The 15729-nt window shown below is 38.6% G+C and overlaps 2 protein-coding genes across 3 annotated transcripts; one reads left to right on the top strand and one right to left on the bottom strand.

Annotated features, from left to right (window-relative positions):
* Positions 1-798: 798 nt before the first annotated feature.
* LOC146483016 (snRNA-activating protein complex subunit 1-like) lies at positions 799-7041 on the top strand. 2 transcript variants are annotated; one of them, XM_085106278.1, is made up of 11 exons: positions 799-943; positions 1808-1838; positions 2296-2427; positions 2501-2566; positions 3383-3457; positions 3577-3684; positions 4002-4123; positions 4331-4376; positions 4961-5086; positions 5177-5245; positions 6052-7041. In XM_085106278.1, the coding sequence occupies exons 1-11, from the start codon at positions 822-824 to the stop codon at positions 6136-6138; spliced, it is 984 nt and encodes a 327-aa protein (XP_084962404.1). In that variant the 5' UTR covers positions 799-821; the 3' UTR covers positions 6139-7041. The 2 variants fall into 2 exon arrangements, with proteins under 2 accessions (XP_084962404.1, XP_084962405.1); XM_085106279.1 differs by lacking the exon at positions 2296-2427.
* LOC146483017 (uncharacterized) lies at positions 6894-13998 on the bottom strand. The gene is made up of 4 exons (XM_085106280.1): positions 13846-13998; positions 13136-13167; positions 11861-11932; positions 6894-8931 (listed from the first exon to the last, which is right to left on the bottom strand). Exons 1-4 carry the CDS (start codon positions 13933-13935, stop codon positions 8610-8612), a joined length of 516 nt encoding a protein of 171 aa, XP_084962406.1. The 5' UTR covers positions 13936-13998; the 3' UTR covers positions 6894-8609.
* Between the last annotated feature and the right edge of the window lie 1731 nt (positions 13999-15729).

Here is a 15729-nt window from a genome sequence, read left to right on the forward strand (position 1 = left end):
AATCTCCTAATGAAACTACCAGAAGGGCATTTTAAATTTCCGGGCTCTCATCTAAGTAAACTTCCTCAAAGTCCTTTGTTTCTCATTTCTGCTCAAGTAGCTGTTGAGCCCTCACTGCCCAGTTTGCTCACACTTTGCAAGCGTGCCCCCAATGTAAGCTCAAAGTATAGAAAACGGTCTGCGACCTTCCCTATTATCTCCTCTGTATAACTGCGATATATCGGAGTAAACATCACGCGATAGAAAGCTTTCACTTCATGAAAGATGAACAATGAAAGTGCTGAAATAAGGGAGCAGTTCCTCTTCTTCCCAACTTGAATTCAACCAGTGACGTCACAACTCCGATTAAACTCGGTCCCAGTGGTCTCCAGTGCCGAGACATGTTTTTTCTGAGTCTAAACAGTTCGTTTCGGTGGGGAAAAATATTCTTCCTTGATAAGCACCTTTCAAACTATAAATTATGATAATAAAATGCGTATGAAAATTTCGTTTCAGAAGCACCCCGACTAGCGCTTTTCAATAGGCCATTTCCGAGCTGCTTTGAACCTCATTATGAAAGCGAGGCTATGTGCGAAGTTTTTGTTATGAAAATTAGTTTTCATTCATATGCAAACAAAACTAACTTTCACATGAAAAGTTTTGCACTTAGCCTCGCTTTTATAGCGAGGTTCACAGCAACTCGGAAATGGCCTCCGGGTCATAAGCTCCTGCCTACACTAGGTAAGAAAGGAATTTTACGAACGTCACGCACTGGTGACTAGTCTCATTTTGCGGGTACATTATAATTACCATATATGAAGTATCTACCAAAAGAAAACAAGATGGCGGAAGGATTGATCACAGATTGTCGTTTGTTGTTGTCACGTTTTGAAAACCACAAAAGTGTCCGTTTTGAGACATTTTGTGAAGTATGGAGAGAGATGAACTTTTCCTTGATACACTGGTATGTACGCATTTTCTTATGAGCTTTTTGTCATGATCAGAGGCCCTGGCAACGTGGTTGTTCATTTCTCCAATTCATGCATTTTTTTAGATAGTGTGGCACCAATACGGTACACGCGCGATTATCGTTCGCGCACTGACGTTGCGCGTTCACGTTATATTTAGTCAACTCAATTATGTTGCTGAAAAGAGCCGTTATAGATATCATTCAGAATATTAACTTCCCACTCTGACTACAAAAAAAATACGTAGTAAATAAAATAAAGAGTGCAACCCTACATAATAATTAAAATTATCTTAGAAATAAATAAATTCAAAATGGAGACAACGGAGAATACGGAAGAAAGACTATGATTCAGAGGACGTTATTAACATTTCTTTAGGATAAGTTGCAAAGATACAGATTGTGGTTGAAGATCTCCAACCTCCAGGCCTGGGAGTCTTGATCCAGATCAATCTCTTTGGCCAGCGGTTGGTCTCCAGGAGAGACTCTGGGAAAGTGAAAAAACTAAATTTTTTGATTCGTTGCCCTGCAACAGCTCTACATGAGAGTGTCTCCTGGCAACTTAAAACTGCTGGCCAAAGGGCCTGAGGACTCGGGGCAAGAGATTGTTTTTATACTGAAGTGTAGCAACCTGTACGCAGTGCATGTTAGCCTTTCCACCCATGAGATATTGTCAAGTTATGCGAGATTAATATGAATTGAAACATTCTCTCCATTCCTGATAATGATCTTGGATATATTGAAACGTCGAAATATCGTTACTTTTAATTTTTCTTGTATTTGTTTTTGCCATACTCTGCAGGCTGGTTGACAGTAAACTGTTTAGTGAGCTCAGTTTTATTCATTTCTCTTTTATTGTAGTGGTGGAAGGGACACCAACCTAAGAATTCAGGTTTGAAAATGGCTGTTAAGCTATCTTATTGATTTGTATTTATGCATCTGTGATTCCCTCCCTTCCCTGAGATTAATCTGAAAATGTTAGCTTTTATAAGTCAAGAATGAAGGTTTTCCCAGAAAAAAATCAACTTGTTTTTTAGAGGTGCCAATTGAGGCATTTGCTAATTTATTAAAAATAAAAATCCTTTTGTCTCAGTCTGGGGGTTTAAGTCTAGGGGTCAGTATTTCATCATTACAATATAAGAAAGTTGCTCCCCACCGTTACTGAGGACTGTTGACTAGTTCAACGTAATTATAGAGAATTGGTTGGTTCTCAAGCTTACAAAAGCTCTACTTCACACAACGACGTGGCATAGATTAAACACCCTATACTTCAACTTAAGATGGTTAATATGCTCTTAGTCTTTTAATAATTGACCAACAAATTTATTGCTTGTTTCTATTTGTTACAGCTTGTAGACTATCTCTTTCGCATCATAAGCACGTACCTTGACTCCACTCCATGTAGTTTTCAGTACCGCATTGGAGCCTTGTATGCACTATACGCCATCTATCAAACCCAGCTTAATCAACCGAAAGTGAAGGTAAATCTAATTGAAATTATTTCGGTGGAGTAGCACATTCCAGATGTTGATATTTGTTCTATTCTTATTGCAGATCCGTATGACACTGTCCATGATGAAAGATCTCAAAGAACTGCACAACCAGATTATTGAACAACAGGTAGTGTAAAATTATATGTTTGTAGAATACTGTTAGTAGATATACACCCAATGCAAAAATGGCTGACATTTTAATATAATTCTTTTGTCTGTATTCAAATTAGCCTCACTAGCCTCGTCCAAGGTACATGTAAAATATTCTTTTGATATTTGAACTCAAGAACGAGGTTAGTGAGGCCAATTTAAATGCAGACAAAAGAATATTAAAATATCAGCCATTTTTGCATTGGGTATATTTCAATGGTAGAATTACAGTCAATTACAGTTAATTAAATTAATTACAATTAATTAATAAGTGAATTACAGCAATTTGATGATAGATGAATTTTTCAGTGAGCGGCACAGGCATACTCGGAAAAAAGAATTCTGAGTGCTCCTATCAGGAGTCGAACCTAAGACCTTCCGATTACTAGTTCGGATGCTCTACCACTGAGCTACAGGAGACTCGTGGGAGCTAAGGCCATTTCCATGTAACAAGGTTCAAATGAATAGGAATATTTGAAACATTTATTAGAACTGCAGGTGAAAGATTAAATAGAAGAAGCAGTTGCAAAAAGAAAGCCTGAAAAAAACTCAGACTTGAATGGGATTCAAACCCATGACCTCTGCGCTGCTGGTGCAGTGCTCTACCAACTGAGCTATCAAGCCAACTGGGAGCTGGTCATAATTATTGTGAGTTCACTTCAGTTGTCAGGAAACCTAGTAATTACATTTGAACCTGTTATTCAATATTACATGTAGTCATACTTACTTTCAATCGTAAAATTTTGTTATTGAAAGACAGGAAGCTATCAGCAATATATTTCTTCCTTTGCAGCACCATGACGCAGACTACATTCTCAGACTTCTTCACAAAGAAAAGGCATTCTTGTTTGTTGCCATGCCGATACCGGTACGAAGATTGTTTTCCTGAATTAGTAAAATAATAACAATGTGAAATATGAAGCCCATTTCTGTGTTGTGCTACACTTATATATTCTAGTCTGTTTCCTGTTTTGTTTTTTCAATTAGCTTGCTTATGGATCAAAAGAAGCCATCACTAGCCAAGAAGAAGGCCAAAGTTCTGCTGTAATCGATGATGTTAATGACAATGTAGAGGAGAGGTTTAGAGCTCTTGAGGTAGAAATCGTTTTTGCTCAGCAAGTTCTATTTTGTGGTCAGTCAATAAGTTGAGGGTGAAAGTTAATAAGGGAAAGGGCTTTTTCGATTAATACGGTACTATTCTCACTAGCCTAGTATAGTTTAAAACTTTACAGTCAATCTACATCATGCGATTAATATTTTTGAAAGTTGAATGGAGTTTTGAAGTAACACATCAATTTTGAACATCACCAGCATTTCTTATGATGCCACAACTTAATATTATGAAATAATACTGTTGTTAGTACATTTGCTTTTTGGGTAACCTGCTTAATCTGTTTTTTTTTTTTTCACAGTATTTGGAAGAGGCTCACAAGAACTACATAGAGATGAAAACTAAGTTGCAAGAAACAGGGACCATTTCTTCTGATCGATCATTTAACGCCATCTCTAACGATCTTATCCCAGATATTGCTAGGTAAAATCACTCAGCCCATTTCTAGGACATTTGTATGGTTTGCAATACATCAAAGTCTATGTGAACCTTTGTGATAATAATGAACTTTTCTATTATTATTATTTTTTGTCTTTTTGTTGTTTTAAATCAGTGGACTTGCCCCATAAACATTGTTTGTTTGCATTTCTGAGTTAATTTAATTTTAATACTTTTTTGTACATAATTAAGTGAATTGCAGAAATTTGATGACTGGAAACGAACGCGATGTCAGAAGGTATGAGGGGTTTCTCCTAGTTATATAGTTAAATGCAATCTTATTTAATAATCAAAATGAATTTAGGAAGTCAATTTAAATAAAAAAAGCTTAGAAAATCAGGTGTGATGTGGAAGAGTTTTTTTTAGGGTATTAAAAAAGCCTTGATTTTGAGCAAAAAAAAATGAAATCAGTTTCGCTAAGGGCCTTCCTACTACAAGCCCTTCAAATAGTCTGACAGGCAGGGCTTGTTCAAGTTATTTCACATTCCAGGTCTGCTTTATGCCAAGCTACTCAGTGTCTTTCCACCTCCCCTACATGTATGTTATAACCCTCTTTATTTGGACGTCTCATTTAAAGACACCTCCTGTTTTGTAGTCTCCCTCACAGCCGTTTTAGTGCCATCACACAACACTCCTCCAGTGCATTGCTTGACGACACTAAAGCAGCTGCGAGGGAGACTTTACCTATTTTGATGCATATTTTCATTTCATGTGTAACTGAAGTCGCTATAAGTGCAGGCCTCACTTTACCGCTCTGCTAGTCTTGCTGAAATAAACCGTGTCACTATTAACATACTGCATTACTGATATTTACCTTCAAAGCATGTTTTGGAGAGAAAAACTGGAACATCGTTATCATTACCAGACACTGGCAGTGCTGTATCAGGAAACAACCAAACTGCGACAGATAAAGAAACAAGTGCGACTACAGCCACGACTGCCGATGAGGTACAAATGAACTTTTTCAGTTCTAGACTCTCTACCCACTGCAAAACAGTTCTCTTGTGTTTAACTTTGAGTGTCATTTGTGTCTTAAAGGGAAATACATCAACACCTGGGTCCAGAATAAAGGACATCAAGAAAAGATCATTTGCTTCAGTAACTAAGGTTTGTAATATGCAGTTCCAGAAAAAATCCATACTCACCCCATGGAAGGTCATTGGAAATTCCTAGGAGGAGGGGGGTCTTAAAAGTCAAAATTTTAGAAGCAAAGTGTAAAGGTAAACTGGAATTTCCTGGGGGGACGGGGGTGCAAAACAAAAAAACTTCCATGGGGGGAGTATGGATATTTTCTGGAACTGCACAAATGCTATTTAATATTAATATATAATCAGATCTATGACACCCAAGAAAGTCATGTGCTTTGTCAACACAGATTCCTACTGCTACTTTATCACAGTCAGTCAGCCTTTTTGGAAGGGCTGTTGAAAATAGGACATGGTACAATACCCTGTTTGATAAGGAATTTGGGGGATGTACTGTTATTACTTTCTAGGTTATTAAGTAATGTAATGATGACTGTCACAGATGGAAGGAACGGAGGGGATGGGGATGCAGAAAACTGAGAGAAAAGACAACAAGGCGACTATGGGTTTCCAGCGTTCCAGATAAGAGAGGGGTCCCAGGTCAATTGAAAACCCGAGAAAGCTTGCTTCCTGAGCAGACCAAATTAATGGTAAACTTAAGAAGATTAGAAAAGAATTATTAGAACTGTTGACTCTGCAAAATTCTTCATTAACTCCCCAACTTTGAAGGTTATCCGGAACATTGGCACTTTTAAGTAATGCCATGCACCGTATTCTTTCTGTTTTTTTACAGAGCAGATGGAAGACAAAATGAACCATATTAGTCCAGGCCAGGATCTTTGTTATAAATTTATACTAACTTTAATTTCCAAAATTATTTTTTCACAGGTTTCCAGGGGCATGAGGCATCTTCAACCAAGTAAAGATTCACCAGAAGAGGATAATAAAATAAAGAAAAAGCGTAAAAAGAAATAACAACTTACATCGAAACTGCCGTGCGTGTTGTATAGCCTCCTTTGCAGGATAAAAAGGTGTGATGGTCTTGCACTGAATGTAAATTCTGAAGGCCGATGGGTCTAAGCCTGGTTTGACAAGCCTTGTGTCAATACAGAGTGCCCTAGAAGATCCACGTTATGTTTCTTTGGATATCGGTAACATTAATGTTGGGGAATAACCTGCAATGCAGCCCTAGTTTCTCCAATGTGGAACAATTACACCATGAATATGACATATGACAGGCAAGTGAAACATTAAAGCTTTTGCCCTTCATAAGGGAGTGTTGGATTGACCCTGGTGTGATAAAAGCCATAATAAGATGTTCTGGTATACATATATGTAGCCTGCGAGAGTAAGGCACCTTTTTCAGGTGATACACCTGTAACGCGAAGCATCCATTGCCAAGCCAAACAAGACACTTTCAGGAACATATGTAGACTCAAAATTTCACCTCAAATACTGTTATTATAATATTCCTTGCTCTTTCATCAAATGCCCAGCCAAGTGAGACATAAATACTACAGACCTTAATGAGCAGAAGGTATTCCCAATTCAGCAAATTTTCAGATTTAATCTTGACTACTGTTGAGTTAAACTTTACTAAACAATACATTGAAAAAGTGGCCTCAAGTTCCAAAGTTCCTGTTGGCTTTTATTTTAAAGTAATTTTGGAATGGTATTAGGAAAACTAGAAATATTATATGTAAATTAAAAACAGTGAACACATTTTCAAGTATATTTGTAATTTTCCTTTATTTAACTTGCTGCCAAAACCCTACTGGGAAGATATTGACAACAATATTCATTTTTCTGGAAAAATTCTCTTTTGTTGTCTAAACCTGAGGAAAATACGTGTAGTTTCAATAAAATATATTGAAAGTACTCATTCTATCTGAATTACCTTTATTTATAAATTCTACAAATCTGCACCAGTAATTTAATAACTTCTTCTCTAAGAAAACTATGACATCTATTTTTATGAAATTCCTGATTCCAAGAAACCCCCAAAACACACTCCCATGTGAAGATCATTGGAAAACAAAAAATTAAATGGCTTAATTTTGAAGGAAAGGATTTGACATAAATTATGCCGCAAAATTAAAAGAAAAACATCATTTGTACATTCCCAGTCACTAATAGCTATATTCATTTGGTAAAAGCTCTTACCCTGCTTACTCAAAGAGTAGACAACATTTCTTTATCCAGCAGATAAATAGAGGATATAACATGACTGTGCAGAGATATGAAATTTCTCTTTGGGTGCTGAAAAATATCTTTCAACACTCGAAGAGAAATTTTGTATCTCCAAGCAGCCACGTAGTGTTCAGTTTATTATGTAAACACCAATGAAATACCAAATTATTGTAAAAGGAGCGATTTATTATGTAACCATAGCAACAGCGATCTTTTCACGTGTGAAGATAACATGTTTTTTTCACATGTGAAGATATCATGTTTTTGCGCTAAAGCTCACCTGGTAATTCATTGGTGTTTGTATAATAAAATACATTATTTGCAGACATGACAGTACATTTCATCCACTGAACAGGAATTTACTCATTGGATAAAATTATCTACTCTTTGATCAACCAAGCTCCCTGGAATATAACAAACTGCAAAGGAAAAATAAAAAGGATCGAGCTGATTCCGACCACTAATGCTGAACTCGCGTAATATTCTGATCAGTTTAAACTGCCAACTACACACCATACGGAATAGCAAACAATAACCAACAGTCTGGATTGTGCATTTAAGGATCTTGCTTCCTAGTACAGAGGTGTTTTTGCATAGTTTGTGATTCTGTGGGAAAAGCACATCTTATTAAAATACAAAACATACAATGGGGGCAACCATGCATTTTCCAGAACGAATATAAACTGTTTAGTAAACAGTTGTCTAATAACGAAGGATTTGGAAAAATGTATCAAAATAAAAAGTAGCGAGATAAAAACATGATGTTTCGGCGAACTTATAAGCAACAATTATTCTAAAAAGCTTGAAAATACATGACAATGTATAAAATTTTTCACCCAATTGAAGCTCAAAATTAATATCTCTAAAAAATTCTTGGTTAACCCCAATTTTCGTTTTGGATATTTCCAATAGCCCTTACTAAGATCTGCTTTTCCCTATAGTTGCAACCAGCGCAAAAGATACCTTTGTAAAATAGGCACTGTCCTTAAGAAACCCAAATGTCTATATACGGCAATTTGGAGATACACAGAATGTATGCGCAGTAGCAAGAGGAGACACTGAAGATTTCCGTAGATGTTGCATCACTGGCGGATCTAGAGAATATAAGACTAATAGGACCTGTGTGGCCCCACCTTGCGATTTTTCCGCACCAATAGATCTGCCACTGCAAATGAAATTCCCACTGTACACTCTCAAAATCACTAAATATATGACATTATCACAGAACAAACCAGCAGTGAATTAAGTGATATCGTTTAGGGCCCCTCAGGTGGGGCAGTTGGGGTTCTTCTTTCAATAAAGTTGTAAGGTGGGGGGTAGTATCTTGAACTCTCATGTTGTTGTTGAAATTCAAACTCTCTTGCCTCTGCGTACTTTGGAGGTTCTCGTGCAAATGGGACTTGTGGAGGTTGTTGATGAATGAAATACTCATCTCCATATGTAACCATTGCACCAGGTACAGGCATGTAACCTAATTTACAATTTCTAGCCTCCACGGATTCTACTGAATGGTATCTATGGTAACGCAACCAACAGCAAACCAGGATAAGCGAGAACACCAAAAGTCCTGTCATCAGCCTAGACAAAAAACATTATTTTCATTAACATCTTGTTCTTTGAGAATGGTGTATTTATTCAGTGAGTGACACAGGCATACTCGAAAAAAAAAAAAGAAATCCAAGTACTCCTATCAGGAGTCGAACCTAAGGGCGCGTTTTTTTATCCACAATTCTGGAATAGGAATTTTTGGTACGGAATGCTAGGAATAATTTGGATTGTCTGCATAAAAAAAACCCCGTCGGTCCTGGCCGAGTAAACGTTGCGTAACAAATATGTCGGCCGATGAAGAGGCTGCCATTGCAGCCGTTATCGCAGCAATTTTCCTTGTATTTTTGGTACAATCAAATTAGAAGCAATGTTTCATTTTGTCCAAAAGTGTTACCTAATTTTTTCCCTTGTAGAGACGTATTTGAATCTGCAGCACTCATCTCGCCGTCCGCCATCTTGGATTCTATTCGCAACATTCTGTTCATTCTGCCCCTGGGAGCAGAATGGATGGAATGGCATTCTGTCCATTCCGGAATAAGAATGCGGAATAGAAAAACGCGCGCATTTTACGTTCTGTTCATTCACATTCCAGAGTTGTGAATAAAAAAACGCGCCCTAAGACATCGCGATTACTAGTTCGGATGCTCTACCACTGAGCTGCAGGAGACTAGGTTTATGGGACAAAAATATGTAGTAAGCAACAAGTCTCCTGTTTTTCTTTTCAGTTATTAATTGCCACAAGAAAATTGAATACACTACACACACATAAAACAATAGTCAGTGAGGAATTCCAGTATTGGCTCACAAAAGGAACAATAAACATTGTTTTAAAGTAATTTTTTGTTTATTAATTATATTAAATGAGAGAGAAGAGGAAGAAGGCAAAATGGTACCATGACTATAATGAGAGGAAACAGAGTTGTTTTCTTTCTAGACTGTTCACAGTCCCCCTATTTTTCCGTGGGATTCTCGAGACCGGTACGCTTCGATGGAACCGGCACCATCTTGGTTTGTAGGAGCGAGCGCGATCTGGGAAGAGTCTCTAAACTACCGAGGGGAGCGGGGGTGAGTGTTAGTATAGTGATTGAGGGGAAGCGAAAAAATAGAGGGACTGTAACAACTTCTCACTGTCTCGCGTTCCAAAGGCCCGTTGCACCAGCAACGGCAACACCTCATTGGTCAATTAGACAATAGAAGTTCTGAAGCGTTGACAGCATGACTGACGTACCCTTCACCGCCAGTTCTAAAACTGGATACGGGCTGGCGTGTAATGCTGTGAAGATCGTGGGGAATATTTTGATTTTCATCGTTTGTCTCGTCGGCTTGGAGGCCTGATAGTTCTCAAGCATCCTCATCGCCGCTCTCATCTTCTAACAAAACGTTAGTGTAATATTCGTCTCGGTACGGGTCGATACGGTGGACGGAACTGTTTCAGAACGGCTGAAAATCAGCGGATGTTTGGCAGGCGGCAGACTGCAGTTTTCCGTCTCTTTGGACTGCTTTGAAGTAGATGGCGAACTGTGGGGACGACTTTTTTAACAATTCTCCGAGGCAGAACAACACACACAAAGCGCTTGAAACGTTGCTCATCGTGGCTTTCGTCGCAAGCGCTTTTGTAAACACGTGAAAATTTCCCATCTTGTGGATCCACTTCAACTTCAAGATGTGCTTTTTTAAAAAAGATCGGCTAGAGGAATGCTGGCAACTCCGGCTCTTTCTGGGATCTTAAACAAATTTTCTGTGGAAATGTACTTGTTTTTCTTCCCGAAATCGCCGACTGCTATTTTAAAATAAATGTTACAAATGCGGCATGCATCTGAAGGTTTCGCTTTTAGCTTCACTACATGTGTTCCGCTTGTATTGAAATTCACCTTGCAAAAAGCTGATGTACTGTACTGTATTTTCATGCCTATCCTCACTCGGAAGACTTTCGCAACCTTATTTTATTTCGCAATTGTACTTTGTTTCGAAATGGTACAGAAACTGTACTGTAACAAGGACTATCATATTTCCTTCAATTTGACATGTTTATCTCTGGGGAGCATATTTTTTAGTTGATTCAATTAGTCGAGGCGACAAAGTTTCGGCACGCCCATCGAACACGAGACAGTGAGAAGCTGTTACAGTCTCCCTATTTTTCCCGCCGCCTCCCAACTCCGCTCCCCTCCCCTCGGTAGTTTAGACACTCTCCCCAGATCGTACTCGCTTTTACAAACCAGGATGGCGGCAGCTCCATCGAACCGTACCGGTCTCGAGAATCCCACGGAAAAATAGGGGGACTGTGAACAGTCTATTTTCTTTCAATTTAATTATATTCAGTTTAGTTTTCAGCCTAAAATCCAATATATGAATGATCCAATTATTTCCCACCTTTGATAGTGTTACAGTGTATTTGGGTGCTGTACACAATATAAATAAATATTTATTAACAAAATACTTTATATTATACAGCTATTTCAAGTAACATTATATTGTCGGAAAGCTAGTATGTAATTTAAGCTATGACACACACCCACAGAAAACAAATGACAAAGGCATGTGTTTTTGCCATTAACTCCAATATTCTTGTGTTACTTAAACAACTGCAAAAATTACAACTGAATTATGAGATTAACAGTAACCCATACTTAACCTTTGTTCCATAATTAACCTTGTCAGGCTTCAAACTCTGACAGCATTAATTGAAAAAGCCATATCCAAAATTGAACTAAGGCACCCCCCCCTCCCTTTTAAGAAGTTCTTATACTGTGTGTAATATTGTTTTCCATTGCGACCATCCACTAGATTAGCCTCTGCTATTTCGATGATCCCAACTCACGCCCAAATATGTAGATGTCATAGTCTTTATTCTCTTTTTTTATAATTTATTTATTTGTATATGTATATTTCTAATCTGGTACTCTGTTAATTTAAGTTGAGTTAAATAAATTATCTGATTATCTGATCTTTGATGACTCACCATATATACCAGTAGCCTGTCAGATAATCACAGCAGATATCATCTCCACAGCAATACTCATTGTAATTGCACCTTTAGAAGAAAAAGTGACGTTCACGCCGTCTGACTGTTTCATTCATTTGATATGTTATTAAATGGGATGCAATCAGGGATCACAGACATGGGAATACAAACCCGTGACAACCTTCAGGATCATTTGAAGGGGTGCCTAGAAAAAAGCCTTAAGTGACTTCTGATAAATAACAATTATTGTTAGATTATCCTTCCAAATTGCCTTGTATTCGCTTGTGAAACGAAAGGAGAATTTGGCCTTACATCAAGGTCACTTAGGGCCTTGTTCCATGCACCCCTTCATTTGGAATCCACAGATCTCTTTAGGGATGAGAGACTGGGGATCAGAATTTTCTCTGCTTTAGGAATTAGGAAATACTTATATTGTTATCATTATAACAAGAGACCTATCCTGGGAGATTTGTATATGCAAGCATCCCTTACAGATATTTTAGGTCTTGTTGGTGAATGAGGTTAATTTACGCTTGTGAAATTAATGTTAGTTGACAGTACCTTCACCTATCCCACCTGTGATGGATTCATGAGTTCACCCTTCATTGATCCTGTCTATGTGGGAGGGCTAAAAATTACACACCTTTTAACACCCCTATCCTGCTTGATTTTTAAGTTAAGTTTAAAAATGTTGGGAGAGATAGCTCTATTAAAATGCGTTACCCTTGTTGGCATTCTGGGTTAGCTCGCTGCCATGTCTATACCCTTTTCTGCCCACGGTGGGCACTCCCCGAAAATTTGGGCGAGTGTGTGTGGCATGCAGTATGCTTCTTAAAACCCTGTGTTGCCCTAATTCAGACCAAAAATATGTGATTTCCTAGCTTCCCTCGCAGATGTCCTTAGGGGTTCGTCATGCGCCCCATGGGGCAGGAATGCGTGATGAACGGAACCCCTAAGGTCATTCTGCGGAGGAGGCTAGTGATTTCCCTACCCTACTTCAGACTATGCCAAAATCCTCCAAATCATCATGTTAACCTGCTACAAATATACAAGAAGCTGAAGACCTATATGGCTTGGAAGCCCCCCCCCCCCCCCCCCCTTCATCCTCCCAACACCAGGGCTTTTGGTATAATCCTTGGCCAAGTAGCCACCTTTATAAACACTGCTTCTGGCCCTAGGAGACTTGCAGCTGGAAGCAGCAACGAGAGGCAGATTTTTCACACCTAAGTATTAATTTTAATCCATGTTGCGAAAATATAACCATTTACTTACCAATCCTTTCGACAATAATATGAGCCTTCAACCTGTGTCAGAGGGGAACAGAGAATTAATACATCTAGGTCAATATTTGACCATACTCAATGATACGTCCTGCTTCAAGAATTCATAGCTGATATAACAACCAACTTGAATTTTAATGTTTTATTCCTTACAGCGCTATTGTTACTTTAACATTGTCTATGATCTCAGAATTTTTGGCGGGAGGGCGGTTGAATCAAGTGCATTTTTCTAGCGAAACCAGAAGGCTATAGCAACGGGTTAGGATGAACAGAACTGTCTCCTGAAGTAAAAATAGAAAACGACATTCATAGATCTTTACCGTCCGTCTTTATATTGACGATACTGTAGCAAAGCAAAAAAAATTCACAATTCTATACTAAAAAGAACGTACGTCGACTTTCAAACGCTCAAAGTTCAAGCGAAAGGACTTGGTTTAATTTACTTCCTTTCGTTTTTATTTTTTAGTTGTAATACGTAATAAAATATCCCTTACCTTCTCCTTGAGTTATTTAACGTAAAGATTACTAGACTGGCTAAAACTTACCAAGTAACTTACTACCATAAACTACGTTAAATTAACCTGTGTTAAAATTTAACAAACCGAACATGGCGTCGCTCTAACCAGTCAACTCCAACACGTCACAACATGATTATATTTTCAGGAGAGAACAGTAGATTACAACACGTTTTATAAACCTTACCCAAAATTTGGACATGGAGAATAGATTTACGGTCCAAATACACGAAGGAAGAAAGCGCAGTGAACGAAATATCCAAATGTCCCCAGCCATCAGATCTACATTGTCTCTTTGGCGGTGTGACGCTGAAAACTACTCGGTAGAAATTAATGCGCATATTTTAAAAACCAAACATGCAAATATAATGTCTTTCTTTCAAGTCACACATGGTTGCTAAGCGTTTTAGAGGGCTCTTGGGTGAACTTTTTTTAAATCGGACTATGCAGATTTGCAAACTTATTTCTGAAAAGGAAAAAATAGCTATTTACATTTTGCGTATACTGAGTAATAGAAGCATTGCCGTCGGTAGCTTTTTTACGAAACGGACTTTAAATTTTCTCGTGTGCGCATTGGTCGAAACGCGTCACGTGAGCTTGAGGACTTTTTTGGCCCAAACTATGTCCCCCGTGCACAGTCATCCGTTTTCACATTTTTACGCGGGATGCCCTGAGGGGGCATACCGTGTCTTAAAACGGGTCGATTTCTTTTTTACGCGGGATGCCCTGAGGGGGCATACCGTGTCTTAAAACGGGTCGATTTCTTTTTTTACGCGGGATGCCCTGAGGGGGCATACCGTGTCTAAAAACGGGACGATTTCTTTTTCTTCGTCGTAGCTTCAAATCGGTACATTAATTTATTCATTAAACTCTCCCCTCTCCTACTCGGGGTGTATTGTTCTGATTGTCTTCAACAGAAGCAGGCCAATCAAAATCCATTCTTGTCGCTTAGATCGCGAGGGAGGGGACCCACTCACCCCTACCTGTGTGACGTCAACGCATCATTTGATCTATTTATTAAAAAGGGATTAAATTTGGCACCATATTGTTTATAACATGTTCTGGACTCAAGTGTGCCGTTTTCAAACGGAAATTTCACCATTTTGAAGCGGCAAATCAAAAGAATAACTTCTAAGAAGCACTCGACATTTAAAACGGTAGAAATTGGTGAGTTCATGGTGAAGGAATCGTGCTTTGTTTGACAGTCCTTGACAACGACGCGAGACTAAAAAGAGGTCATTGAGGAGCTTACGTTATCGTAATGGAATTCCACACATTTCCGGTGAAAGTCTGAGTCGCGTAACACAAGGAAAGCAACGTAACGCGATCGTCGTGACTCAAACTATTCCATTAGCAAGGATAGATTTATCAATCGGCGAAGCATACAGTTGGAATAAATGAATGAGCCTCAGCATCACGCGTAATGCCAGTGTAGCAGGCATCTTGTTTTTTCTTCGTCGTATACACAAATCGGTACATTAATTTATTCATTAAACTCTCCCCTCTCCTACTCGGGATGTATTGTTTTGATTGTCTTCAACAAAAGCAGGCCAATCAAAATCCATTCTTGTCGCTTATATTGCGAGGGAGGGGACCCACTCACCCCTACCTGTGTGACGTCAATGCATCATTTGATATATTTATTAAAGACGGATTAAGTCGCGCCATATTGTTTTAACATGTTCTGGACTCAAGTGTGCCGTTTTCAAAGGGAAATTTCACCATTTTGAAGCCGTAAATCGAAAGAATAACTTCTAAGAAGCACCCGACACGTAAAACGGTGGAAATTGGTGAGTTCTTAGTGAAGGAATCGTGCTTTGTTTGACAGTCTTAGACCACGACGCGAGACTGAAAAGAGGTCATTGAGAAGCTTACGTTATCGTAATGGAATTCCACAAATTTCCGCTGATAGTCTGAGTCGCGTAACACACGGAAAACAACGTAACGCGATCGTCGTGACTCAAACTATTCCATTAGCAAGGATAGTTTTATCAATCGGCGAAGCATACAGTTCGAATAAATGAATCAGCCCCAGCATCTCGCGTAATGCCAGTATAGCAGGCATCTTGTT

This window comes from Pavona decussata, unplaced genomic scaffold (genome assembly GCF_977016875.1).
Source record: "Pavona decussata unplaced genomic scaffold, jaPavDecu1.1 SCAFFOLD_40, whole genome shotgun sequence".
In the NCBI taxonomy this organism is placed as follows: domain Eukaryota; kingdom Metazoa; phylum Cnidaria; class Anthozoa; order Scleractinia; family Agariciidae; genus Pavona; species Pavona decussata.